Source organism: Leiobunum rupestre, chromosome 5 (genome assembly GCF_980474605.1).
Source record: "Leiobunum rupestre chromosome 5, qqLeiRupe1.1.hap1, whole genome shotgun sequence".
NCBI classification, from domain to species: Eukaryota; Metazoa; Arthropoda; class Arachnida; order Opiliones; family Sclerosomatidae; genus Leiobunum; species Leiobunum rupestre.
Window position 1 is genome coordinate 26,562,846 of NC_143388.1, and position 27,509 is coordinate 26,590,354.

Genomic DNA, 27,509 nt, shown 5'->3' on the forward strand with positions numbered 1-27,509 from the left:
TTTTAAAAACATTTTATATTATTATTATTGTTAATAATAATAACACATAGGAAATATATATACATATTTACAAAGCGATATCTCTGATACTGTGAGTGTCACTTAAGTCCGATTCTTCCCTGTACGTAATAACCCCAGGCCGATGGAGGTACTGGAACGGCTGCTCGTGAATCCTTTCTAAATAAACGTCACCGGGTATTTGCGACATCATAGTCCTGTGCACGTCTTCCAAAGACTTCGAACGGCGACTGATATTACTGTATAAATGTGGTTGCTGTTGGTGTCGGAATCGCGGTCTTTCCAGACTTTGCGTCGCGTACCCCAGCTCGGATGGCTCCGAATCGCCCCTGTCCCACCCGCCCTCGAGGCTGAACACGGTGGTGGGCAGATCCGAATGAGATCGCGAGTTGCCGGCCACGATGCCTAATTCCGACAAAGGCCTAGGGCGGTTGATTATATAGTCCGTAAAGGACGCGGCGTCGAACTCACTCCGACTAGCCGCGCTCCAAAAGGCAGCTCGTGCGTTGAATAGTTCCCGGGGACTGGTGGGAGTGTTGCCGTTGGCGTACGGTATAACTGGCACTTGGGCGCCCGTCGGACCCCGAATGTTCGAGGACGGGCTTCGGGCGGACGCGTTTTTCGACGGCCCGTATAAATCGGGTTCGATCGGCAAAGGGTTAGTGTAGGCCATGGTCGATCCGTGGCCGTTCATGTACTCTCCATCCGATTTGCGGTGGCCGTGCCCGTTTGTGTCACGAAACACTGGACCCTGTAACGAAATCACTAGTTAGCACCAACAACATCACGCGATTTCTATTACCATTGAATTGGGAATAGTACCGCTAGAATTACAGTTTCAATCTGCTATCCGCGAAACAAATTTTACGAAATTGAGAACCCTATCATTTGTCGGTGGCGCCATCCGCTGTTAGCGGCGGAAACTACATCCTATGAAAATGACTTTTTCCAATATTCAACCTTGAAAGTGATAGATGGCGCCACCGTATAATGATAGAGATGACGGCTGAGTGCGTCGACTCGGAATTTCAGAATTTGTTTCGCGAAACCACGAGTCCACGACCCCCGAACGCGCCTATGTAATTCCAGCGGTACTATTCCCAATTCAATGGTTATTACTTACAATGTTGAGGAATTCGAGTCTTCTCATTACGGCCTTTTCTTGTCTCCAGCGCCGTAGCAGAGATTGTATGCAAACGAACGCTAAAACCTTTTGCATAATGTAATGGTTATGGTTTATTATTATATCAAAAATACGAGAGACTTATCCATCTATCTATACTGTTAATGTACATTCGCAGACTCCGCTGATTTGTTGAACCAAATACGTTATATTCTGATTAACTACGACTATTACGCAGTTTAATTTATACATTTTATCAAGGATTTCGTATCCTTGATTTTATACTGTTAGTCGGAGCACGGCCAACTTGAATATAGCGCGAGATCAAAGTTGGCCGTGGTCGGAGCATAGACAAATAAATGATTGTCCAGGACTGTTATCTCGTACTTTTCTCTTTACTAAAAATTGTCGTCTGCTCAACGTAAAGCTCCATTTGGTTGTGGTTAAGGAGATCAGGGGAGATTAACCGAAATTGGGTTTTAATACGTCTGTGGCGTAAGTTTTACCGAAAGTGACGTAATTCTGCTTTTGCAACATTTTTTCATAAGTAATAATAAAATCAGCACCACCTTAATCGTAAGTCATCAAGCGACTATTAATGTCTTTAAATCAGGTGGCCGGGTTACAATGCGTAGGAGGGTGGTGGCGAACCCTTCATTCCACGCGAGCCAACAACTCCCTACATTAACTACTTTTGTCTACCGTTAACCCCAAAAAGTTTTTATGGAAGGGGCAGCGTTTTTGGAAAGGATAGCTATCCTGTATAATCATTTGACTATTGTCTCGAACCTGCGAACGTACATATTTCATTATTATAGACAAGAGGTGTACTTCTTTCGTAAATAAATATATTATACTTTTGGTGATATGTGCCAATTTAATTGATCTTACATTTATAACTGCTCGGCAGATATAAAAGGTTAGCTCCGTAATGCCATTGATGTGAGATAAAGTCTATTGGGAGAAATTGTAAAATTAAATCTGGCATTTTGATTAGTAGAATCTGTGTGGGGTGCGGTGTTTGTTGCTCCTAGGTAGAATCATGAAACACAATGACACATAAGTATGCCATAAAAGCTTTTTTAATGATACCTTATTAACGTTATATGACGTAAATTACGTCACTTCCAACTCCGTGACGAAAAACGCGTCTTCAACTTTATTAGCGACCGAAACGAGCGTGTTAGGCATGATTACCTGGGAGGCTCTACTGTACAAATCAAAAATTACAAAACAATCATGACAATGCGCGTGTCTAGAAGCGGTTGCTATTGAAATTTCAAACGTAAGTGATATTAATGAAATTCTTCGACATACGGTCGATGGTGTCAATTTAACCCTTGGGCACCAAAAAATAACAGATTAAGCATTTAGTTTATGATTTGACTGAAATTCCGGATAAAGAGTAACATACTGTCCTAATCGAAGTTGAACTTACAAAATCGATAGTTTGATATTTCGATATCCGCCCCTTCTTCACACGCGCATTGCCATTTTTGATGGATCGAGATTTTTTTTTAATTTTCGATTTTTACAGAATAGCCATCCTGAACTAACCGTTACTTTTTTCAACAAAAGTGGCGTGGGGAAAACTAAGTGGCAGAATGTACTCAAACTGCACCTTGACACTGGCGAAAGGGGGAAAATGTGGCGTGATTTAGTTCAAAGAAAGTCCGCCCGTGGCGCTGTCGTATAACGCAAAAGGTACAAGGTTCAGCGTCTCTGTGAAGTTTGATCTGTTTCTGCCATTTAGTTTTTGCCATACCACTTTAAATCAAGATTAACCAACGGTAGTCCGGTCTATCATGTCCGATTAGAGGGCAGTAATGGAATAGTATTTACTTACCCAGAACCTCAGCGTCATGTAGAGCACCAGACCGCATTCTGGCAAGAATATGATCCCCATGAAAAATAACCATACGAGCAAAAATCTAGTCTTTTTCTGTGAAATTAAATATACTATTAGACCATTTTTACCTATTGCTTAAAAGGGAAACAAACATACGGGGCGATGCCATTAGAGATTGGATTTTAAATGATTTTATTTTATTTATTTATTTTTTTCCGAAAGGGAATTACAAAAACAACACCTAATACTATTTTAAGCGTAGTTATATGTAAAAACTATAGGACATTATTTTAGCGTTATTTTATTTTAAAAATTTACGTTTCACACTGTTGGCGCCATCTAGTTAGACTTCGAATGTATAAAAATTGCAATCTCATGGCGTTACCCCTGTGAAAAAATCTTTAAAATGTAAAGGGTTGTTCAAAATGCATTTTTAAAAAGTATTTTGCATTTAACATTTTGCATTTTGAGTTTGAGTTTCTAGGAAACTATTTGGCATTTTACATTTGGCATTTGGTGGGTTTTTCAAAATGTTTTTACTCTAGTACCATCATCGCAGCAAAGATAATTTAAACTCGTACCCTAGATTCGAATACTGGGAGCTTTCCCATTGACGATTTTGTTACGAAGCGTTTACCCTTTTCCGGCACGTGACCTCAGAAAAATCGGGCTCCATCGGTTGTGGTAAGGCGCAAACCATGGAGCGAATTTTTTCTGAGTTCCGGCGGGAAGTGGGTAAACGCTATCGGCAACGCGCGAGAGAGTGATTTTGAATCTAGGGTACGAGTTTAAATTATCTTTGATAGCAGTTCTTGTAGAGAAAGTTCGTCTACTATTTACTGCAAAGTAATCATAGATGGCGATACTCAGTCACTCACTTACTCAGAAGCAGACGAACATTCGTACAGTGCCACCACTTTATTTTCCACGCTGGCTACGAGGATGTTTTGAAATCTCTACATACTTATTAATTACTAATTAATAAGAATAATTAGTTATTAATGATTAATAATTAAAAGTAAACAGAGTGCATTTGTAAAAACATTTTGCATTTTGAAAAACCAATTTTTAAAATGCGTTTTGTATTTTGCATTTTGAATTATGTAGAAAGTATTTTGCATTTTGAATTATGTAGAAAGTATTTTGAATTTTAATTATGTAGAAAGTATTTTGCATTTTGAATTATGTAGAAAGTATTTTGCATTTTGAAAAAAAAAAGCATTTTGAACAAGAACATTTTCAAATGTAAATAATTAATTAAATTACTCTGGCGATTCCAACTAGCAAAACCGCTGATACCACCAAAGTGAAAAAATAAGCTCCCGCTAGGATAAAACTTGGCGGTGGTAGTATACCTAAAAATAACAAAAACGGTTCATTTGTAAAACATTAATCAAAATAAATGCCGGGCTTATGTCCCTTTTTCATTTCAATACTTCTTTTGTCTTATTTGGGTGTAAATTTATCAATGCTATTGGGTGTGTTAAATATAAGATTCGTTAGTCCAATAATGTCAAATCGTCACCTAAAAATAAATCTCCAAACACTCCATTCTCGAAACAATGGAAATAAATTGACGTTTTTTTCGTAGAGTCTTAACTGGAACAATAACGGTTTATTAATTCTAATTAATTATTCCAATCATAGCCTAGCACCTCCTTTATATACCTAATTATATTTGGATAATGGTTTTTATTAATTTGTGGGAGGCTTATTTGGAGCAAGTTCAGTCATCTCTTAAATTGCTATTTTAGAATTAACTGCCGTTACGGACCATTTCTTGTTTTGAATCTATAATGAAATTTACACCCCGACACCGGATTTGATCCGTTCGTTGATCTATATATTTCCTCCGAAGCATATGCGTATTATTACTGTTTTTCGAAATGTTTCATTGATATGATACGTGCTTTATGCCACAAGATAATGACCTTGATATTATTTGACCCGTAAATTGTTTCGCTCCCGATTTTCTCGATGATTTACTAATACAGGATTTATATATATATGGATGTTTTGTCTTAAAGCTTCTGGCGCATTCTGTTATTATTTGTTTCAAGAAGTTCAAGAACCCAGACTTTTAGATGTTTTCCTATTTTGCTATTAGAGGTTAGAATATTATTCACAGATGGCAGTACTGGGCGCGTTTCTTGATATTTTTTTGCGATTGGAAGGGTTTCTGAGCGTGAGCTAGAGAGTGACAATCTCTGGAAACTAGGAGCAACAAACACAACACCCCACACAAGGAGAACGCAACCCGTCAAAAGTCGTGGATTTTCTTGTGTACGTTTTTCATTGGCTAGACGCTTTAGCGCCTGCTGCCCTGCCATGCAAAGCACAAAAGCATTAACGACCAAAACCAAAATATGGAGAAAACCCGCGAAATTCAAATTTTCTTAGCCTTAAGATACCCCAACTTACTTCTTTCAAGATTATATAGTAGACTTGGATTTTTCAACTCAAATTAGGTATATTTTGGCACTAAACAATTTACAGGCCTAACGATATTTCAGAAAAATCATTAAAACCATGTCTTAAAACGCGAAGAAAATGCGTTATGATTTGACATTTAAAGAAAATAAACATATTAATGCGTTTTTGGTTTGAAAATAATGCAACAAGTCATATCTCTAAAGCTGGTTTTCCACTGGCGCGCGTAACGACGCGTTTCTCAGCTTAGAAACGTTCAAACGTTTTTACGCGCGTAAAGAAAATAACATTATTACGCGCGCTAGTGGAAAACAAGCTTTAGACCAAAAATTTTAAATTCGAAAAATTGTTCAAAATTGAATTTAACGCATAAAATAAGGAGAAATAAAACCAAAATCTGTAAATCGAAAATTTGGTCGTTAATGCTTTTGTGCTTTGCACGGCAGTGCCGTCGGAAGGGAAAAATTATGAAATTGTCTCCCCCCCCCCCCCCGCCCGTAAAACGTTCAGCGTAAAGGCTCGTGACGCTCGTCCAATGAAATTCGTACACAACCCTTCGTTAGCGTGTTTAAAGGCTAGCTGCGTTCTCCTTGTGTTTGTTACTCCTAGCTGGAAAGAAAGGGGAGTTTTCTCTAAATAAGTCTCAGCTTTTTAAAAATAAACTGACAAAACGTTTCTAGAAACTATAAGCGAAAAACAACTCTTCTAGGCTACGTCCGCCCTGTATTCATAATAAAATATAGAATATCCAACATAACAAAGGCACCATAAACATTTGTAGAGTAATTATACAAATTATACTATAATAACTGAACTTTAACCTATATTATATTTCCAGTATAACAAATATGGTCAAAGGTTACTGTAATTTATGTCGACAAGACATTTACATGTACCGTTAAAGAACGTGTAAAAACGAATAATAATATTGAGCTTCTCATTGCATTACGAAAACCTTTTGTGGTACTAGGAATTTACCAAAATTGTATTTATCAGAAGCTTGAATAAGTCATTGTATTTATGAATTGTCGATGTAGGCTAATTTCAGGGCTCGCACGAAACCTTTCCGGGTGGGGGTTAAAACTCTAACCCTGTAGTTTCTGTATACATACATTCCGCATTATGCAAATTTAGACGGAAGTCATGATATTCGTCCATTAAAATGAACCTTTGTGCCGCACCAAGAATATGTTTATTGACTATTCCAATCCCCCTCACGCTAAAACCGTAAGCTCCTCTCCCCTAAACAAACTCAAATCTGCCCGGTACGAGGGGTCGGTCATTTGGCCAAATGCCGTACAAAATTTGTAAAAAAATCCACAAATCCAAAATCCAAGAATTTTGCTCCCATAGACTTTGTATGACAAATCCACAATAAAAAATCCTGGATTTTTTAAAAATCCAAAATCCCGTACACAAACAGGCAAATGTCCGACCCCTCGGCCCGGTATCTCGTATCTCGGTTGGCTTTAGTAAGTTTAATCGGGGCTCAAATAAAATATCTACAAGGAAATCGCATAGAAGTAATATATCCGAAAGCGACGACCTGCAAGCATAATCCATGCTGCAAGTTACTTGTTAAAATAATGGAAACTTTTCCACTGTAAACAGAACGTCGTGTTTTTGCTAAGCCTTACTTAATATGTCAAAAAAAAGCTACCTGGCTAAAAGGAAACACTTGTTGCATACCGAACAGGCGAAAAGTTTCCATTATTTCCACAAGCACGATATAAACAGTAACTTGCAGGTCGTGGCTCTCGGAAACATCGCTTCTTGGCGATTTGATGGGAGGATGATTTATTGAAGCATCCATTAACCAAGGATCCTTCCATCTAGGAGCAACAAACACAAGGAGAACGCAGCTAGCCTTTAACACACTAACGAAGGGTTGTGTACGAATTTCATTGGACGAGCGTCACGAGCCTTTACGCTGAACGTTTTACGGGCGGGAGGGAAGACAATTTCCGAATTTTCCCCTTCCGACGGCAGCAGGCGCTAAAGCGTCTAGCCAATGAAAAATGTACACACAAGAAATTCCACGACTTTTGACGGGTTGCGTTCTTCTTGTGTGGGGTGTTGTGTTTGTTGCTCCTAGCTTGCATTAACTATTCAAAATTATTTTAGATCAAAGAATTAAGATGCTAAACCTTGTTGAGGTTAACGGTAATAGTTAGTGTAGGGAGTTGTTGGCTCGCGTGGCATGAAGGGCTTGCCAACACCCTCCTACGCCTTGTAACCCGGCCACCTGAATTAATGGCTTTAAAAGTCGCTGGATGACTTAGGCCTAAGGTGGTGCCATTTCCCACTCTCGGGTGCTCCGAGATCGCCCAAAACCGATCTTCCGATTTCGACAGATCAACGGATCGAGATCGAAACAATTTTTTGCTTGTTCCTTTTAGATTTTTTTGCAAAATGGCAGACCAAGACGCGAAAATTTAAATTACTAGCAGACGAAATTCAAACAAGCTCAAAAACTGACGTTTTCCGACGCCATAGAATGGTTATTCTCGTTAAGTGTAAATAAATTCTTGGTCCCTTACAACATATCGAGACTAGAGCCTAGCGCCGCCGATCCAACGGCGCCGTCGCCGATATTTTCTCTAGCGCCAAATCACCGCCGCCGATTAACGCCGCCGTCGCCGATATTTTCTCTAGCGCCAATCACCGCCGCCGAGTCATTTACTATTGGGCGCGCCGCCAAAACCGAATATTTTTTTTGAGCTTTTCTGCGTAATTTTATTTTTTCCCTTCAAAAATATTTTGATTTTTTCCCCAAAGTTTTCAAAAGGGGGGAGTAACTTTTGCCACCGATGATCGCGAACTTCGGTTCTATCGGTAGCGACCGGTAGGTGTTTCAGCTAGGGTTTAAGGTCGGTAATTCGTCAAGCGGGTGTTTTTACAAACATGTCTGGGTTGTTTTTATTTTTCTCACTCGCTCTGTTGGGAAACGGGATTGGCGGGGGGTTGTCCGGAAAATCTGTTTTCCGTTCATAGTGACTGATGATTTTAAATAGAGTCTTCTTGGCAGTTGGCACAAGACGAGTCATGCCCGCGTATAATATATTCCCATCCTCATCCTTAATTATATACAGTCGGCGTATTCATTGTAATTAGACGATGCTAGTAGCGGTACATTTAGTGGATGCGTTCCGCATCACCGAATTTTATAGTCCTCGATTTATAAACGTAAGTTGCAAAAGACAGCAGCTGCATTTATCATAATTTGTATATGGCTCACTTCCTTGATTATTAGGGTACGTTGCAATGATCTACAATGGCGGATAATTACAAATAACGGTCGTAAAAGCCGCCGATAGGTTTAGGAAAATATTTCAGCGCCATATTATTAAACGTCCGCCATTTTCGGTGTGGAGAAACAGGGCTGCCAGGCAAAACAAAAACATTGCCGCCCAAAAAAAAAGGTAGCAGTGTTGTCAGAATTATATTTTTTGCAACAAAACGAGAACCACCGTTGGTCTAAAGATAACAATGAACACGGTCGGAGAGGTAAAAAAGACCAACAACGTTTGGGGAAATTAAAATATATTTATTTATTAAATTAAACCAATATTACTATTATTATTATTTGGTTTGTAATAATATACGAAAAGGGCCTGTTTCCGTTTTCCTGCCAAAATGTGGAGTAGAAACTAATATTTTGCTGTGTGGTATCCACTAGGAGTACAGACTGAGTAGGTATACCCCTAGGGACCCGGAACTTTGCCTAAAGGTAGGGGTCCGAGACAAAACTAGGGAACGAACAGCAATGACCCTAATAAAGCTTAAGCCTAGGGGCTCTGGACTGGTGGTAGTTAATTTACAGGGTTGCCACAGCTTTTCACTATCAATTTTCCAGGTTTTCACTGCTCATCTCCGGCGATTTTCCCTGACTTATTTTGTATTTTTTAACCTTTATTATAGAAAAAGTTTCCTATTTGCAAACGAAATTAAATTCCCTGACATTTCCCTGATTTTTTAGACTAATTTTTAAAATTCCATGATTTTTATACCCATATTCAGATTCCCTGGCTTTTCCAGGAACTGTGGCAACCCTGATCTACCACTATGGCCACTAGGGTCTCTCGTTTCTGGACTCCGTTTCCTAGACATTTTCTAGAGGCAAGACCTACGAAATAATATGGTGTTGCAAATTCTGGCATTATAACCAATTTGGCATTTAATTGTCTATATTTTAGCTCTTTTTAAGAAGTTTAATTCCCAGAATTTAAGGAAACTAAATGTGAGTACATGTGTTTTATTAAGTAAACTTCCACCTTGAATAATTTCATATCGAACTTCATGAACTCATTTTAATAGGTCCAGATCAAAGAGTCACCTCTCGTGAATCAGAAGCAAAGAAACATCTAGTCGCGTTTTTAAAATGTGCACAGGCCTTTATAATAGGGTAGGCATCAATCTCGCAGTGCTGCCGGAGAACCAAATTTATTTTCCCTACTTCATTCACAGGCAAGCTGCAGTATAGTGGCGTTAAAGATAATATGAAGTTTCATATTATAAATTCGTAATTTCACATTTCTTTCACTAGGGGTGACTGGTGCTAGTTACGTACGTGTTAGCAGAAGATTTTTCGATTTAGAACATATACCACTTTTAAAGGTAGTACCCGCAATTTCTAAAGGGGAAACAAATTTGTTTAAACATTACCTTGATATTTATGTTGCAAAAATAGTGAAAGTAGTGTTAAAATATTTTTGATTGACTTGTTTATTTTTGGGTTCAAAATTATAAAATAGTTAACAGGGACCACAAATTTAATAGCCTAACACTATAACCCCTTTTAAATATTATCAGACGTTTATAATAATCGTCTTGGAGGGGAAGTTTTCCTTGTATCATCCTTTTGACAAGCTGTAAGCAAACCTAAAAACGGACGGAAAATAGTGCGTCTACCAATCGCACGATTAAAATTACACTATTGACTAGCAGAAGACGGAAAATTGTCTTCAACAACAAAGAATATTGGGTTGTTGATTTTTTGTATTTTTTTAAATAAAAAAAATCGATTTATTTGATTTAAATCGGATTTTAATTGATTTTATTGAATTTTTTAGGTTTTCTTGACAAATTGATAAATAATTTGAGTGCAGTGATAACGCAAACTATATTTTAAATTAATCTTTATTAAATTGAATTATTAATTAATAATAAAATTTAATTGCATTTTCTCTGAATTGAAATTTCTAAAGAACCTACTTTAGTACATTTTCATAAATAAATTGATTTAAATCTATGATTTTTTTAAATAACTTGATTTGAATCAGACATCCTTATTGGACAGTACATTCCCTCGAAGTTAATGGTTTAATTTTGGTAGTTAAAAGTATGTTAATCTAAATACTTTCCTTGAAGGGGTTTTATCATACACTTCTGATATTATTGAATGAAGGATTCTAGTTAAGCTCTCTCGGCGTACGATGGCGCCACTCAACACTTGGGGATCCCTACGCGTTTTGCTTAAACAGAGTATGGAAGATCAAAGAATTTAACATTTCTGCCACCAGGTTTAGGGGTGATTGGCGCTAGTTACGTTTATTAACAAGTCGTAGCGCGTGTTATAAGACGATTTTTCGATTTAGTGCATATTCCCTTTAAGGCAAACATGACGAAGTGGAAAATCCCTTTAAAAAATTGAATTTATGCCTTGAAAAATTAAACTTTACCGTATATTCAATTTCATAACCTAAATATTTTCGTATAAAATTATATATTTCTTGGAAAATTATTCGCCAACGAAAGCTAAACGTACATTATCCCCTCCCCCCATTTACGTGAGATCAAAGGTTAATATTTAAACTCATAAGCGAAGTATTTGTCGAGGTAACGCTTTCCTGCGTAATATAAAGTTACTAATGGGAAATTGTATCCTATTTTCGCCAAAAAAAAGGAACGGTTGTATTGGGTTTAAAACGAACGTGAGCGAATTCAAAATTACGTGAAAATATTTATCTCTAAATAGTCACAAAAATAATAATTGAAATTCAGATGCCCAGTGTATAAAGATACGCCCCAATAGTTACGTTATCATAAAGCGTTTCTGTTACTAGAACATTTCATTCAAGTTTTTCCTTTTTTTTTCCAAAAAAAACTTGTTTGAAAATAATTGTTATTCAATCTTTTTTTTTACTACCCGTACCCTGAATTTTGAAACAAGTAGTCACACGTATAACGATTCTTTCTAACCCTATTGTGATTTTAATTACAATTTTGACATTGTGTTTTCAACTTACCATCATATTCGACTAGCCATCCTATTTCCATACAGCATGCCGCCAAATAGGCTGCCTGAAAAACAAAAATAATTAATTAATTAAAATTATAATTTAAAAAATATATTTTTTATATTTCTTATATTTTGTTCTAACTCGATAACTAAATTTACAAAAACTCATTTATTATGTACAAAACAAAAAATATGTGCTTATATGCACATAAATGTTTTATTTCAATTTTATTTATTAAGTTTTTGGTGTAATTCTGCAAACATACTTTTTGAAAAAAAGTGCAGATAAGCAACTCTAAAATATTTTTTACATATAATTTTTTGTTTGTAAATTTAATAATAACAGAAGTTAATAGCTTAAAAAAAATATTTTTTATATTTATTATAATTTTTTTCCTAACTAAATTTACAAAGGCTTTGGTCCCATTCGACTGAAATCCCATTCGTTCGAAAACGATTTAACATTGAGTCCCAATCGAACGAAAATAGCCCAATTGTGCGGTTTACAGACCATTTTGGACGTTTATATTATTTTTATAGTACATCGTTTTTATGAGACGTTTTTTAAATAGGTTTACTTCTTATATAAATAAGTGTTGATAGTCTTATTGGAGCCAGTTAGCTAAAATGGAGAAAATAGCTCACAAAGGAGGGTTTTTGTACATTAATAATGATTATTTGTTTCGCTTAAACAAAACGGTAAATAAATCTAGTTATTATTGTATTCTTGATATAAATAAAAAGTTCAAAGCATAAATATATTTATAAAAGCGCGCCACCCTAGGGAAGTGAGAGACTAACCTAACCTAACCTAACCTAACCTTACCGTTAGTACACCTGTAGCAATTTTGTTTAGGTATAACGTTTTTTGCGTACCCTGTTATATCTCGGGGCAGAAGTAAAAAACAAAACAAAAGGTCCCAATGAACCGAATCCGCTTTTTGGGCTATATTTCGGAAACATATTGAATTCGGTCGAATGGGATTTCGATCGAATGGGAATATACCTTTACGAAGAGTCATTTATTATGTAAAAAACAAAAAAATTTAGGTGCTTATATGCACATAATTTTTTAATTTTAATTTCATTTAATGAGTATCAATTTTGGTGTAATTCTGCAAACATACTTTTTTTTTTAAAGTGAAGATAAGTAACTCTAAAATATTATTTTTTTACAAAATAATTTTTTGTTTTGTAAATTTAATAATAACAGAAGTTAATAGTTTATTCGTAAACGTGGTGTATTTTTTGCCATTAAGAAAATATGACTTCTTAAAAATAGTTTTTTGAAATTTAATAAACTTCTTCGTCGATAGTGTAGTATGTTTCAGCTCCAACAAAATTATAAATTTAATTATCTTCTTCGTCGATTGGTTAAGATCAAAGTGTAGTACTTTTTAGCTCCAACACGTCGTAAATAAAGTTGTCGAAATTTAAAAAACTTCTTCGTCGATTGGCTAAGATCAAAGTGTAGCATATGCTTTTGCATACATATGTCACCATTAAAATTGAACAGATCTATATGATATACACTCCACTCAATAACTATTATAGATTCAACTAAAACTTATTTTTTCATACAGGGTTCTAGCCCATAATTTGAATGTGAAGTAAGATAATTTCTTTATTATTTTTTTAAAAGAAAGAAAAAGTACAAAGCCGGGTTGACAGACTAGAATAAGTCCATGAAAAAGTTGTACAACGTCGCAAAATATTGAGGAATGTCGTTTGTCCGGTAGCCCAAAAAAATCGGAATTTTGAAACAATGGCTTTAATTTGAAGAGAAAGCTTGAGAGACAATTTGTGGAACTTGTTTAAATAGGTCGTTTTCGATTGGACAAAGTTATTCTGAGATTTTAAAGCAATTTCCGGCTCGACGTGAAGTAGCTCTTTTTCAACAGGTGTCGCTATCGTCGTAATCAAAACAAGATAGCTAAGCTACATTTTGACCCCAAAGGCGGGTACTTATAGGTACCCCGCGCGTTAATTGAATCGTTTGTAAATTGGTCAATAACATAAATTACAGTAATTTTAAACAATATTTTTTACATGGGATATATAATTTAGGTTAAAGTACACTATTTAAATAGAGTATTTTAAACAATATTTCTTACATGGGATATATAATTTAGGTTAAAGTACACTATGTAAATAGAGTATAAGTGGTCTAAATAGAATACTATACAATGGCTCTTTGATCACGTAATCATTCCGCTATATATAATTTTAGCTACCTTTGTTACTAATAGATGGCACCACGCTCACCACTAAATTAGCTTTTTCTCGAAGAATCAGATAGATTCATGGCCATCTCTAATAACAGGGACCTTTTCATTATACAGGTGGCAATGATAGAGCCAACAGTTGTTTTAAGGTAAAACTGCTCGAAAATGTGTTTTCAGATTGAAAAATAAAATATAACGGTTTTTGAGAAAATGTTAAAGGGGAACGGCCAAGCTTTTCCAAATATGGCCTTATTTCCGTATCAAAAGATTAACAAGACGTTCAATATACTAACACGTACCTTTTTTTGGCCCAAAAACTTTAAACGAAAAATAACGCCAGGTGTTTGGGTTTGAATTTTCGCCGCCATCTTAGAGGCTGCGGCCAGCGCCCCTAACCCCGTACGAGCGATTTGCGAACTATCTTAACTTTTAAAATCGCGCAATTTAGGCTTAAGTCTCTTTTAACTGGAACGCGCCGCGCGTACAAAACAATTTTTTTGCGTCTTCAGCAGCGAGCGCTTTTACGTTGTTTTTCTTTCTCACCGACTTCTCACCAGGTGTCGCGGCGGACGCGCGCTTTTCGATTTCTCGAAATTTCTTTACTTTATTAAAAATTAACCACTCAATATTTTTGATGCGGTTTTCGCCATAAATTTTTGTTTTTAATGGGCTATAGGGCTATCTAATTGGTTAAAGCTTGACCGTTCCCCTTTAAATTTAATTTAAAATTTGTAAGAGTGTATAGACGTATCTTTAACGTGTACAATACAATCCTGTTGATAACTTTGGAATTCTTAACCTATCTAAGGATCCCAAATGTTTGTAGAAATAAAATCATAAATGTTAATTACAATTGTTCATATTTGCATTAAAAGCTAATCAATTCGTAGTATAATCTAATGACTCAATCGTAAATTAAGTGAGCAGATGTTAATCAGTTACTGGCAGGTTTTACGACTGAGATAAAAAGCTTAATAAGGAAATGATGTCCTAGGAAATCTTTTTCTCCACGAGGGTGTAAACTTTCGTTTTCATTTTGAAATGGGGTTCAGCCCAATTGTTGTAGAGAAAGGCGATTACTCGTAATATTTTGTCGATTGTTGTTGGCAGGATGACACAGTGACTCATAACTCTTCTACCCACTAAACCGTATTGTTTCTGTTAGCGTCGAGAAAAATATAGTTTTTCCAAACATGGATGGACGCAGTCTAATAAACAATAGGAAGATAAGACCCAAAAATTGCCCGCACGAAAAATAATAACGTTGTAATCATCGTAAAAATGAAAAGGAAGTCCTTGAAAAATGAAATGATTTGAAGAATTTGGGGGAAAAGTCAGTGTGCGAAAATTGTTCTACCAAAATAGAGCATCGCGTGGATTTTATGGAGCTATATAATTTAGTTTTATTTCTATATTTGAGCATTTTAAAGGCTTATTTTTAGCTATATGTCTACCAATCTGTTCCCTATATAAAGAGGGAAAGGGCCTATTGTACCAGATAGCCTATATCTTAATCATTTGTAAACGTTCCAATAATTTTTTTTAAAATTGAAACCTAACCTAAAGAACTACCTTTATACTAACCAAAGAATATAAAGCCCCAGGAATGGAAGGATTGATATTATTGGCCGCGTTTTTTGGTTGCGTTAGAAACTTCCGGCAAAGCAAATCAGAGTAACCGGAAACGGTTTCGCAACCCGGTCTATCTTTGAAAACGAGAGGCGCAAGAGTTCCACTAGACGGAGCTACCTACACCTTCCATTCCTGGGGCTTTATATTCTTTGTACTAACACAGAAGATAAAAATTATTTTTTTATATACCTAATTATAAATATTTGAATTACATTTTAACAAATCTTACGATGGTTATAAAATATCTAAATTTATTTATATACTTAAATTATAATTTAACATTTCTTGTACAAATAATCAAGAAATACCAAGCAACAGTGATAAAACTCTGTCACATTCGACACGGAAATAGAACGCTGCCATACCTGTCTCCAGGCATGGCACCGTACGCAATATCACCAACCGGTTAATGACAATTTTAACCAATTATACGTTGATTACATAATAATTTACCTTTTGTTATACGGCCTAGTGTCTATAGAAGAAGGTTTTTAAAAAAAAAGCAATAATTTAAGCTTTGTTCGTGTGAATGCCTAAAGAACTAAGAAACTCGGTATTTTGGCTAAGATCAAAGTGCAGTATCTTGTATATAGCGGATATCCCTAATTCTTTAATTAATTCAATTAATTGAAGTTGTTTTGCCGACCGTAACCGTCGAAAACCACAGTCAGGGTACCATGAGATAGTATACCAAATGTGGTCGACCAAAGTTAAAACTGTAGATTCCTATAGCGGAAAAACATATAAAACTATTGGCAAACCGATTTCCCTGATTTTTCCAAGTGCAAGATAACCTCGATTAAAACTAAGAGGTAAACAGTTACTCATTTCATGATTAACATTTAAACTAAATTAGTTTAAAATCAAATATTTACGGCAAACTTTCTGAACCATCATAAATTACCCTTATTTTTCTGTCTACATTATAGTTCCCTGATATTTCCAGGTCTGTAAGAACCCTGCCTAACTTCTGATAAAAAATAGAAAGTTAAAAATGGTCTAATATTGGTCTTAAAAAAGGTGAGTGAAAATCTCTAAAAATAGTCAAGGGAAACCAGGAAAAGTGGGTGAAGTTTGCATCTGTAAATATTGTACAATCCTGACGAATTTCGTATTTTTCACAGCGGTAAACAAATGGTGTGAAAAAAACACTTGTAGTTTACGCTTTAAACAAGAGGAAAAATTTCCACCTTTTAAAATTAGTCGTGACAAATTTCGTGGCAAATCGATTTCTCGGATACTTCATTCGTTGATCCGGGTGGCGTATTTGGTCGAATCGTGTACGATAATTGAAAGCGCTTTGCCATTCAAGGGCAAGTTCGCTGTTGGTCCGATTGCATAATGAAAACTTGTTTCCCGCGGAATTTCAACAATGGAACACTTTCTCCTCGCGAACAATCGAATTTTGTTTCTTTAGTTTGCCGGCTCGCAAAACACTGATTCACTTGGATTGTAAAAAAAGGCGTGGTTTTGGGCTTGACGCTTTGATTTCTAACTACGGTTGACATACGTAGAAACAACAATAATTGCATTATTACAATCGCTTTTTACGCAATAATTGCATTTGAATATTAAATTATTAAAACCGTGAATTTCCTCGTGAAATTCTCCACGAATCCAATTGTAAAACAATGACATTTCGTCATTTTCTGCAAACTTTAAACTTTCATTGCACAGTGGAGAAATATTCCTTGTATTTAGATGAACCACAGTTTCCACAACTTTATAGACGCTTTCACATATTGCCTACAGGGAAATATGCAAAAAGGGGCGAAATCCCCCCGAGGTACCTTCCTATTTAATAATGTTTGAGGTAGATGGCGACACTATAAAGTTTATGAAAAATAAACTTTTTTAAAAAGTTATTAATTAATTACTAAATTATAGTACTTTAAATTCTTACTAAAATATATAATTTTTGTAATTTAAATTAACAATTAATTTTAACAGTAGTTGACACTCTCCGCCATAGATGGCACAATAATACAATTTTAAACTATCTAATCAGAGAAGAGAATTTTGTATTTTAAATCTCAACAAAACCGTTCTCCACTAAAAACTGAAAACTTTCGACCAATCGTTGAAAATCAAATTATGACGTCATGTTGCTATCAGAGCGCCATCTACTAACAAATAACGCCATCACCACGTTACCTCGCATGAATTTTACCCCTTTAAAGTCGTCTTTGCCCGTTAAAAATTGTAAATCGATCTATAGTTACCGTTTATTACTTTATTGCCCCCCAAAAAGTTGTAAAAACCCCTCTTTGAACTTTGAAACAACGAGGATTGAAAAAACAAATACTCGACGAGTTTAGAGAGCAGCTTATTCGAGTAATCGGGTACCCGAATATGCAATTTTTTGGTACTCGGTAATCGACGAGTATTCTCCAATTACTTATTTGAGGTTGAGTTCGAGTACTCGACCTCAAAAAATGCCAAGTAATCGATGATATTCGAGTACTGGCACAGCATTAAGAAAGGTCTATTTTACCTAAAGATACTTTTTTACGTTAAATCCTTATTGGCAACTGTTTCGATAGGTGGTGCTACCGTTGCGTCAAATTTAGGAATGTGGGTGAAACAAAATGGCGGCTCCATTCGAAGATGCGTTATATTTTAAGACGGAGCAAGCATTGAATTGGGAATAGTACCGCTAGAATGAAAATTTCAATCTGCCTTCCGCGATACAAATTTTTCAAAATTGAGAACACTATCATTTGTCGGTGGCGCCATCCGCTGTTAGCATCGAGAACTATATACTATACAATTGAATTAATAGTACTAACTCGAAATTTCAGAAATTTTTTCGCGAAACCACGAATCCCGAACGCGCCTATGTCATTCTAGCGGTACTATTCCCAATCCAATGGAAGCAAGGCACTCAGGAATACATATCTCTACTTGGAATGCTTATCGCGGCAGATTTTCGTCTCGATGTGGCTGACGATTTTTTTGACGTCACTATGTTAACTTAACAAACAACAACGTGAGAGGGGAGCGCGCGCAGAGGGGATTTTTCTCTCGTAGGCGGGGCCAAAGCCGTCAGAGTGATCTTACCATACGCGATACGCCAGGATAAGCATTCCAAGTAGAGGTATGGATTCCTGAATCTATTGATTGATTGCTTTTTAACATTGTAAGTTTATTTTTCCAACTATGTAGTTATATTTTTTTCGGTTACACCTTTTTCCTTAAATCGCCAAAAGGCCTTTATAATAAAATTAAAATTTGGTAGTGTGTTCTTCTCATTTCTAAATAAACGATTACAAACCATTCCGCAATATGAACATATAGTTGTTAATCAATATTAATATATTTATTAATATTTTATATTAATATTATATTTATAATATAAATTTGGCCATTCGTTACGTAATAATCAATTAAAGGGCGTATCAATTATCCTCCAATAAGCCAAAAGTACACTTGTAAGTTACTATTTCCAGCACATAATTTAAAGGCCTATTGATTTTCCTACATCTGTAAGTTCCTCTTCATTTAAACGTCCATTTGTTAATAACGTAATCTCAACCCTCGCGTAACTTTAAAAAATTAAAGAAGTAAATTCGGGAATTGTTAAGCCTTTGAGACTTTTCTTTCAAGACGCGAAAATCTTCTTCGGAAAATCAGCTGATAACCGCTTTGACTACCTGGCTTCTGTTCGTATTTCCCCTCAAATAGTTCATATAGATTCCGCTTGGTGGCGCTATTGCAGCTTTTGGTTGTGAATAGAGTAATTACGGTACCAATTTAAAATTACACTGCGTATTAATGTTTTCCTTTTGCATATTTTCCAGTAGTTTTAGAATTTAATTATATATTTTTCGCTTGTGTTGTAAGTTCCGGAAAATGAGCGAGCCTTTTTTTCCGGAAAATTTTCCGTATTTTTCCGAAAAAAATAAAAAAAAGTTTTCATTCCATGATTAATTAGTCTAATATATAGTTTGAAAATTTAAATAAAGCGGCATTTTCGCCTCATTGTTTTGAATCTAAAAGTAAAACTAAACCTCTAGACTAGTTTAAACTGATTAACAATGTAACAATATTAATGTTTGTTAGTATGTTTACTGTTATTAGACATTTTATATCGATAAAAAGTTTTAAAAAAAAACCCTTAAAAAGTAAATTATGTTTAAATTTTTTATTTTTCTGGAAAATTAACAACTTTTCGCTATTTTTGAATAAAAAGGAATTAACCTAACCGGTATGCGCTACTTATTTCAAAGATATATATTATGTACTTCTGTTAACAACTTTATTATGATAAGCATTAATTTTAATGATACCTGTCCATTTTTGGAAAAGTGTATTGATATTCGAACAACTCAGTCCCCAAACCCTTGTAAAACGGGTTACAAGAGATACAAAATTAAATTAAAATGACATAATCGTTTAGGCCATCAAGTCGGGATGGGTTAAAAAAAAGTCCTACGTAAGTGTAATTACAGGGCGGAGGATAGTAATTAAATTCAAACAGTATCCAAACCCTTTCCCATATTATTCTCGCCAAGTTCTCAGGGTTCGCCTTGTCCTTGTTTAGGAAAGAAACAGGACAGTATTTAGTACTGGTGAACATATCCTTGAAAATATTCTGGTGTCGAACTGGGCGTTTGCCGTCAAACCAAGCGCGTCAAATGGCAATGTTTTACCTCCGTTTTTGCGTCGATGAGCCAACGTGCTAGCTCGATTATTTGTCCCACTTCTGATCGCCGGTAGTATAGGGTCCGTAACTAACGAAGCATTACCCAATGACCCCCAAGATAAAAGATGGGTTTCTTTAGAACGAACGCTAAATAGGGAAATTTAGAGGCGCATAAAGGATCTCCGATTAGTCATTCGAATCGGTAAATATTTACTATTTAAATTTTAAAAACTCCCGGATACAACCTGTACGCTTTGATATATATATATTTTTTTTAAGATAAAAATATATTTTTGTTTAAAATATTTATTTATTTTCATATGAAATTTTGAGATCATTCATACGTTATGTTACGAATCAACAAAGAAAATTGGAGTAACGTTTAGTGAACCAAATATTTTATTATTATAAAATGAGTCTAAAAAATTAACTTAAGTACTTTAAAGTTTATAATTTCGATACTTATAAGTTTCGTCTAAAGTTTTAGTTTATTAAAAGCTGTTTATAAACATCATTTGACTCAAATTTTAAATTTTTTTATAGGAGAAATAGGATTATATTTCTAAAAATATAGGAATTTATAAGACTGTTTTTTTAAATTATAGAATTTTATAGGACTATATAGGCTATTTCATTTACTAACTTTATGCATTTAAATACAAAATCTATAGTTTGTGTAATAAATCTTTGAATTTCACTTAAAATAGAAACTGTTTAACCATTTTATCGCAAAAATATACTAGTAGCTAACAATGTTAACAATAACAAAAGTAGAGACTAGAATGACTTTGTATAGGAATTTATCCTATGCATAAATCTGACAATTTAAATGACTTGTGAGTGGCGGGATTTGAAATGAGCAAAAATCCAAATTATAGGATTTTATAATACTTTTCGGGAATTTTGCTAAAAATTTAGGATTTTATAGTACTTTTCGGGAATTTTGCTAAACAATTTAGGATGTTATAGTACTTTTTGGGGATTTTGCTAAAAATTTAGGATGTTATAGTACTTTTTGGGGATTTTGGTAAAAATATAGGATGTAATAGGACATTTTTGAAAATATATGATTTTATAGGACATTTTAAAAAATCTAGGATGTTATAGCAAATTGTTTTAAATATAGGATGTTATGGGACATTTTTAAAAATATAGGATGTTATAGGACATTTTTGAAAATAAAGGATTTTATAGGACATTTTTAAAAATACAGGATTTTATAAAACATTTTTAAAAATATAGGATGTTATAGGACATTTTAAAAATATAGGAAGTTATGGGACATTTAAAAAAAATATAGGATGTTATAGGACATTTTTAAAAATATAGGATGTTATAGGACATTTTAAAAAATATAGGATGTTATGGGACATTTTTAAAAATATAGGATTTTATAGGACATTTAAAAAAATATAGGATGTTATAGGAAATTTTTAAAAATATAGGATGTGATGGGACATTTTTTAAATATAGGATGTTATAGGACATTTTTGAAAATATAGGATTTTATAGGACATTTTTAAAAATACAGGATTTTATAAAACATTTTTAAAAATATAGGATGTTATAGGACATTTAAAAAAATATAGGATGTTATGGGACATTTTAAAAAATATAGGATGTTATAGGAAATTTTTAAAAATATAGGATGTGATGGGACATTTTTGAAAATATAGGATGTTATAGGACATTTTTGAAAATATAGGATGTTATAGGACATTTTTGAAAATATAGGAGGTTATAGGACATTTTTAAAAATATAGGATTTTATAGGAATTATAGGACCTCTGGGGGGTCCTGCTATAGTCAAGTATACTTAACCAAAATTCGGTGGGAACTTTAATTAGCTTATTTGATTTTAAAAATAGATTTCAAAAATGGAAAATATTTGGAGATCCACTTTCTTATCTAATCGGACTTCCTTTCCAAGAAAGAGCGCCGAAACATGATTGAGATGATGGTTTCTTTGACCTAACCCACAGTCAGCTTAAACATGGGCTTAAAAATGTTGAAATTCGGGAAAATAAAAAGCTAGCCAGGGGCGACCCGCCGCAAACTGGTTACGGACCCCTGTTCGGCCTTACACATTCTCGATATTCCCCAAAACACCGTTCGGAATGGTAATATTCTTTCACCGCGAGTTCCGCAACTACACTAATCCTTTATCAGTATTTCTTTACATCCTTTTATGATACAGTTGATTAATGACGTAAACTTGATTTAGTATTCTAGAGCGTATTATGATTTTAATTGATATTTTTTTTGGGGGGAAACGTTTTTTTTTTTTGAAACATCGGTGTCGACCCGAGGCCTTAGACACGTTTACTTTTCCGTACGCGAGGCCTTCCATTTTTATCCGACCGATTAAATCTCGTTATAATTTCATCGTGGCCTCTTGAGTTTTTCCACTTAAAAATACGATCAAACAGCACGGTGTATGAGAGACACGACATTAATGGATAGGTTGATATTATTTTCAATGCGCCCCTTCGCTGGCATCCGAGGCAGATGATCGGACAAAAATATCAGGTCCCTATAATAAGGGTTTAATCCCAATTGAAAAGAAAGGTTTTAAAACGTTCCTTAAGGTTGGAGAAATTTGGCTCTCAGCTTGTCCCTGGAATACCTAAAAGTTCCAATATATCTTCTAGGTTCTTAAACCACCCTAAATTTTGGGATTTGCTCCCTAATTTAACATATTTGCATAAATTCCGCGTAAAGCGCCATTGGCTGAAAATATTTTTATATTTATCTTCAAGGGCAGTTAGCAAAGTGGTCAAAACTTTGTTAATTGGTTTTCGATGATTAAGAACTAAGTCAGTTGTTGAGATCCGATAATTAATATTGGACATATTTGGTAAGTCAGTTTTCCCATTAGACGTCGATATTATAATTAGACATATTTTTGTAAGTGTATATTCCCATTAGACACATTTTTGTAAGTGTATATTCCCATTATACATATTTTGGTCAGTCTATATTCTCATTAGACATATTTTGGTAAGTCTATATTCTCATTAGACATATTTTGGTAAGTCGAGATTCCCATTAGACACATTTTGGTAAGTTGATATTATAATTAGACATATTTTGGTAAGTCTATATTCTCATTAGGCACACTTTGGTAAGTCTATATTCCCATTAGACATATTTTGGTAAGTCGGGATTCCCATTAGACACATTTTTTAAGTGGAGATTATAATTAGACATATTTTGGTAAGTCTATATTCCCATTAGACACATTTTGGTCAGTCTATATTCCCATTAGACATATTTTGGTAAGTCTATATTCTCATTAGACACATTTTTTTGAGTGGATATTATAATTAGACATATTTTTGTAAGTCGAGATTAGAATTAGACATATTTTTGTAAGTCGAGATTAGAATTAGACATATTTGTTAAGTCTATACTCCTATTAGACCTATTTTGGTAAGTCTATATTCCCATTAGACCCATTTTGGTAAGTAATATTTGAACATAAGGGTTGTTTATAAAATATTTCGCCCCCGCCTGAACGGATCTGCAGTCGATTATGAAAGCAGCATCCTTTAACTGACTCGCGAGTGGAACTATTTCCAGGGTTTCCGCGTATAATGGACGCAAATAATGTCGATTCCGTTCCACGCATACCTCCCCCCTTCCTTGGCGCTTCGTTTTATCTATAGAAATGATGCCGGCATATTTCGAGCGTAGAAATAGCGTGAAAACAGAGAGAGAAGTGTCTTTGACCGAAAGTATGTATAAAGCGAATAACGCACCGCTTGGAAAAATTTACTCAACCGTCAAAAGAAACCTATCTTTTCTCGCGTCATAAATAATCCAATTGCTAGCGTATTCGGTAGCCCCCGGTTTTTTTTTGTCAATTAGTTCTTCTCTACCCGGTTCATTCATTAAACTTGTTCGCTAATTGTCGCGTCGCCTTTAAGCTTTAGCCGAATTATGACAACGTATATCCGGGGGTTTGAGTTTTGAGGAAAAAGAAATTTTACTTGTTCTCGAATTTTCTCACGTGTGTTTTGAATACGCTTTGTTTGTTGAAGAAAAACATAAAGTAACATTTGTCTACAGCAGATTCTTTGTCAGATATACTGCTTTCAAATTTGAAATTCTTCCAAACCCGGTGTATACACTTTTCAGGCTATACTTATCAAACCTGGCTTTTTTTAATCGAAAATTTAGTGGCTTATAAAGATTTCAGTATAAAAAGATAATTCTGGTTTTATTAGCATAGTAACGTAGTAAATTTAGGTATGATTGTAAGTAAAATAGTAAATTTAGGTAGGATCATAAGTATGATAACAGATGAAAGTATGATCATAATTAAGATAACAGATGAAAGTATGATCATAAGTAAGATAATAATGAAAGTATGATCATAAGTAAGATAATAAATGAAAGTATGATCATAAGTAAGATAACAGGTGAAAGTATGATCATAATTACGATAACACATGACAGTATGATCATAAGTAAGATAACAGATGAAAGTATGATCATAAGTAAGATAATAAATGAAAGTATGATCATAAGTAAGATAACAGTTGAAAGTATGATCATAAGTAAGATAACAAATGAAAGTACGTTCATAAGTAAGATAACAAATGAAAGTAAGTTCATAAGTAAGATAACGGATGAAAGTATGATCATAAGTAAGATAAAATTGGACGATTACTGTTAATGATAAGCTATCATAAAGCAATAAGGGAAATTGAAGTTTCAGAATTGTAATTTCGTCACTTGCTTGGCAGAATTACTGCTAGATTAGTTTGATCGAGATCTCATTACTTAGCGACATAATTATTTTCGTGGTCATCGGTGAAATTACAAAAATACCTTTCGAAGAATAGCTAGTGTCATCCTTATATTTATTACGTTACTTAAGCAAAGAACTTATATATGTATAAGAACGTTGAACAAAAGGCATCGCTTGGCCCATGATTTAATCGGTTTCAGAATAACTCCGCCCTAAAATCCGCGTGCAGCGCGCTTTGAACTATAAACGGTTTTAACCTTTAGCGCGCGCCGCACGCGGTTTTTTGGGCGGAGTTATTCTGTAACCGATTGCATCAAGGCACCAGGCGCCAATTTGATCGTTCAACGTTCTTATACATATAAACGTTCTTGCTTATGGTGTGATGTAATAATTGCACTTTGTTCAATTTCTAATGGTATACAGTATGGAAATACTCTAAAATCCAGGAAATACGACATATTAATTTCTGTCTAACTAGACAGGATGAGAAATGGTTTGACAGTGGCTTAACTACAATGAAAACAAGGGAACTCAAAAAATCTCCCTTGTCTACGCCAGTGTGTCGGTACACATTGGATTTTCACCGCTACCCTCTTTCAGAATTGTATTCATTTTTCATTCCGAATTAAAATTTATTAGTTTGAAAATAGTTTGATTTGTAGTTTAATTAGCAAAAATATTCAAAGTTTAATTCATGAAGTCTTTAAATACATAGAAGTTTAATTTATCTGAGATCGTGTTATATCCAAAATTGTACAGATCCAAATTCTACTTGGATCGACATTTACAAATTAAAATGTGTTATATTTGTACCAATTACAAAGCATAAAATTCAAATTTATTTAGGGTTGCATCGATATGGGTACAGCCGATATATCGGCTATTCGTGGCCGATATTAACAAAGTTATCTATCATAAAAGTAGTGTATATGATAAAATCATTGTAAAAGACGGTTCAGAACACTGTCATACCATTTTATTCCAATTTTTAACGATAAAAAGTTTGCAAGAGCATATCCGAATATGTTTCTTTTCATTTTACGTGATACATATTTTCTATCACAAATCAAATATCGTTGATTTTAATTGTTTACACTCGTAACCCCCTGTCTTAAAAAGGAATGATCTAGCTTCTGAAGTCTGGCGTACGCGGCGCGACCAATCAAATCAAATATATTCATTAGTTAGTTAATCGATCATTTTCCTATTTTTAAATGTTTTTCTGAAAATATTTCTCTAATACCGGTATCGGCCAATATCGACTTCGCTTAAGCTGATATTGTCCGATACCGATATTATAAAAATAGGACGATATATCGGTGCACCCCTAATTTAAATCCAATTTGATCAAAATCATTTTATCGAAAGAGAATGAGATTTAAACTGGATATGTTTCGATTACGATTGGATCAAAATTTGAACATTTTCGTCGGGTATTTTCTTAAAACGTTTAGTGGTTTTCAATCTGACGTGACAACATTATAACTAAACAAACGTGTAAGTGACACTCAACAAGATAAGAGTAATGTACTTACGGTAGCGTAAACTCCACTGACGACCCCACCCGCGAAAATGGTGCAACATTTGGAGGACCCCATCGACCGTTTCTCCCCGAGAAGTCAAATTCTTCAACCCCGAAGGCGATCTGTTATTGAGATGTCACCTTGAACTGTACGTGCCTTCGCATTCTGGTGGCCTGATCATTCGCTGTTTTATTTGGAGAAATCACCGGCACTAATAAATATCGAACTCCTCAATTCTTCGGCGATGGCAAACTCTGACAGCGCTAACTTTTCTCGTAGGTGGACTTCGCTTCGATACGGATCGAACTGATGGAGAATTTCAGTTCTGGAAAGCGGAGCGATATCCACCCGTACCTCCGACTTCATTCTACGAAGTGAAACTAAATTAACTCGTGAGTCGTAACTTTTCGTTATTTCTACAGGTAGGAGTTGTTGCCACGACGTGAGGTGGAACATTTTTTTGCGTTCTGCGTTGAAGAACAAAGATCGGCGCATGCGTGAAGTTTCTCTCTACTTCCTGGCTTTTCGTCATATTTTATACCTGTTTTAGTTGTCTTCCCCCTTTTGTTTGTAGACCCTCCCCAGAGTTGCCAGATGGGCGGTTTTCCGCCAAAATTGGTCTGCTTTGCGGAGAAAAAAAAACCTTTGGGCGGGTGGCAGTTTCTTGGGCTAGTTTCAAAAATTCGAGCCCCATCCTTCATTACGGGAACCCATAGCGTGGATGCTATTCCACGCTAGATCCCCGCTAAGGACAGACCCGTCACAGAGGCAGGGCCCCAATAATCCCTCTCCTGGGATTTATTTTGCCGATATTTGGGGGTATTTCCATGACCCGACACCTGCGGTGTTTTCTTTGGAAATGGTTCCATTACCTATCTATCCAAAATTATTTTAAAATAAAGCGCCAATTCCCGTTCCATAGCAGAAATCGGTAATTTATGTTGGGTGGGAATTTGGACCATTTTGGGGTTAATACGATTTTGGCTTGTGCGGGAATTTTTGGCTGGTTTTCTAGTTGGTTTGTGCGAGATCTAAAAACATATTCTGGCAACTCTGTGTCCCTCCCC

General features: G+C 35.0%; 1 protein-coding gene across 1 annotated transcript; it reads right to left on the reverse strand.

Moving 5' to 3' along the window:
• On the reverse strand, window positions 1-26,822 carry Rcd6 (Reduction in Cnn dots 6). The gene is made up of 7 exons (XM_090175680.1): window positions 26,455-26,822; window positions 11,669-11,723; window positions 4,257-4,345; window positions 2,988-3,083; window positions 2,033-2,095; window positions 1,142-1,228; window positions 1-769 (listed from the first exon to the last, which is right to left on the reverse strand). The coding sequence occupies exons 1-7, from the start codon at window positions 26,515-26,517 to the stop codon at window positions 68-70; spliced, it is 1,155 nt and encodes a 384-aa protein (XP_090031806.1). The 5' UTR covers window positions 26,518-26,822; the 3' UTR covers window positions 1-67.
• Between the last annotated feature and the right edge of the window lie 687 nt (window positions 26,823-27,509).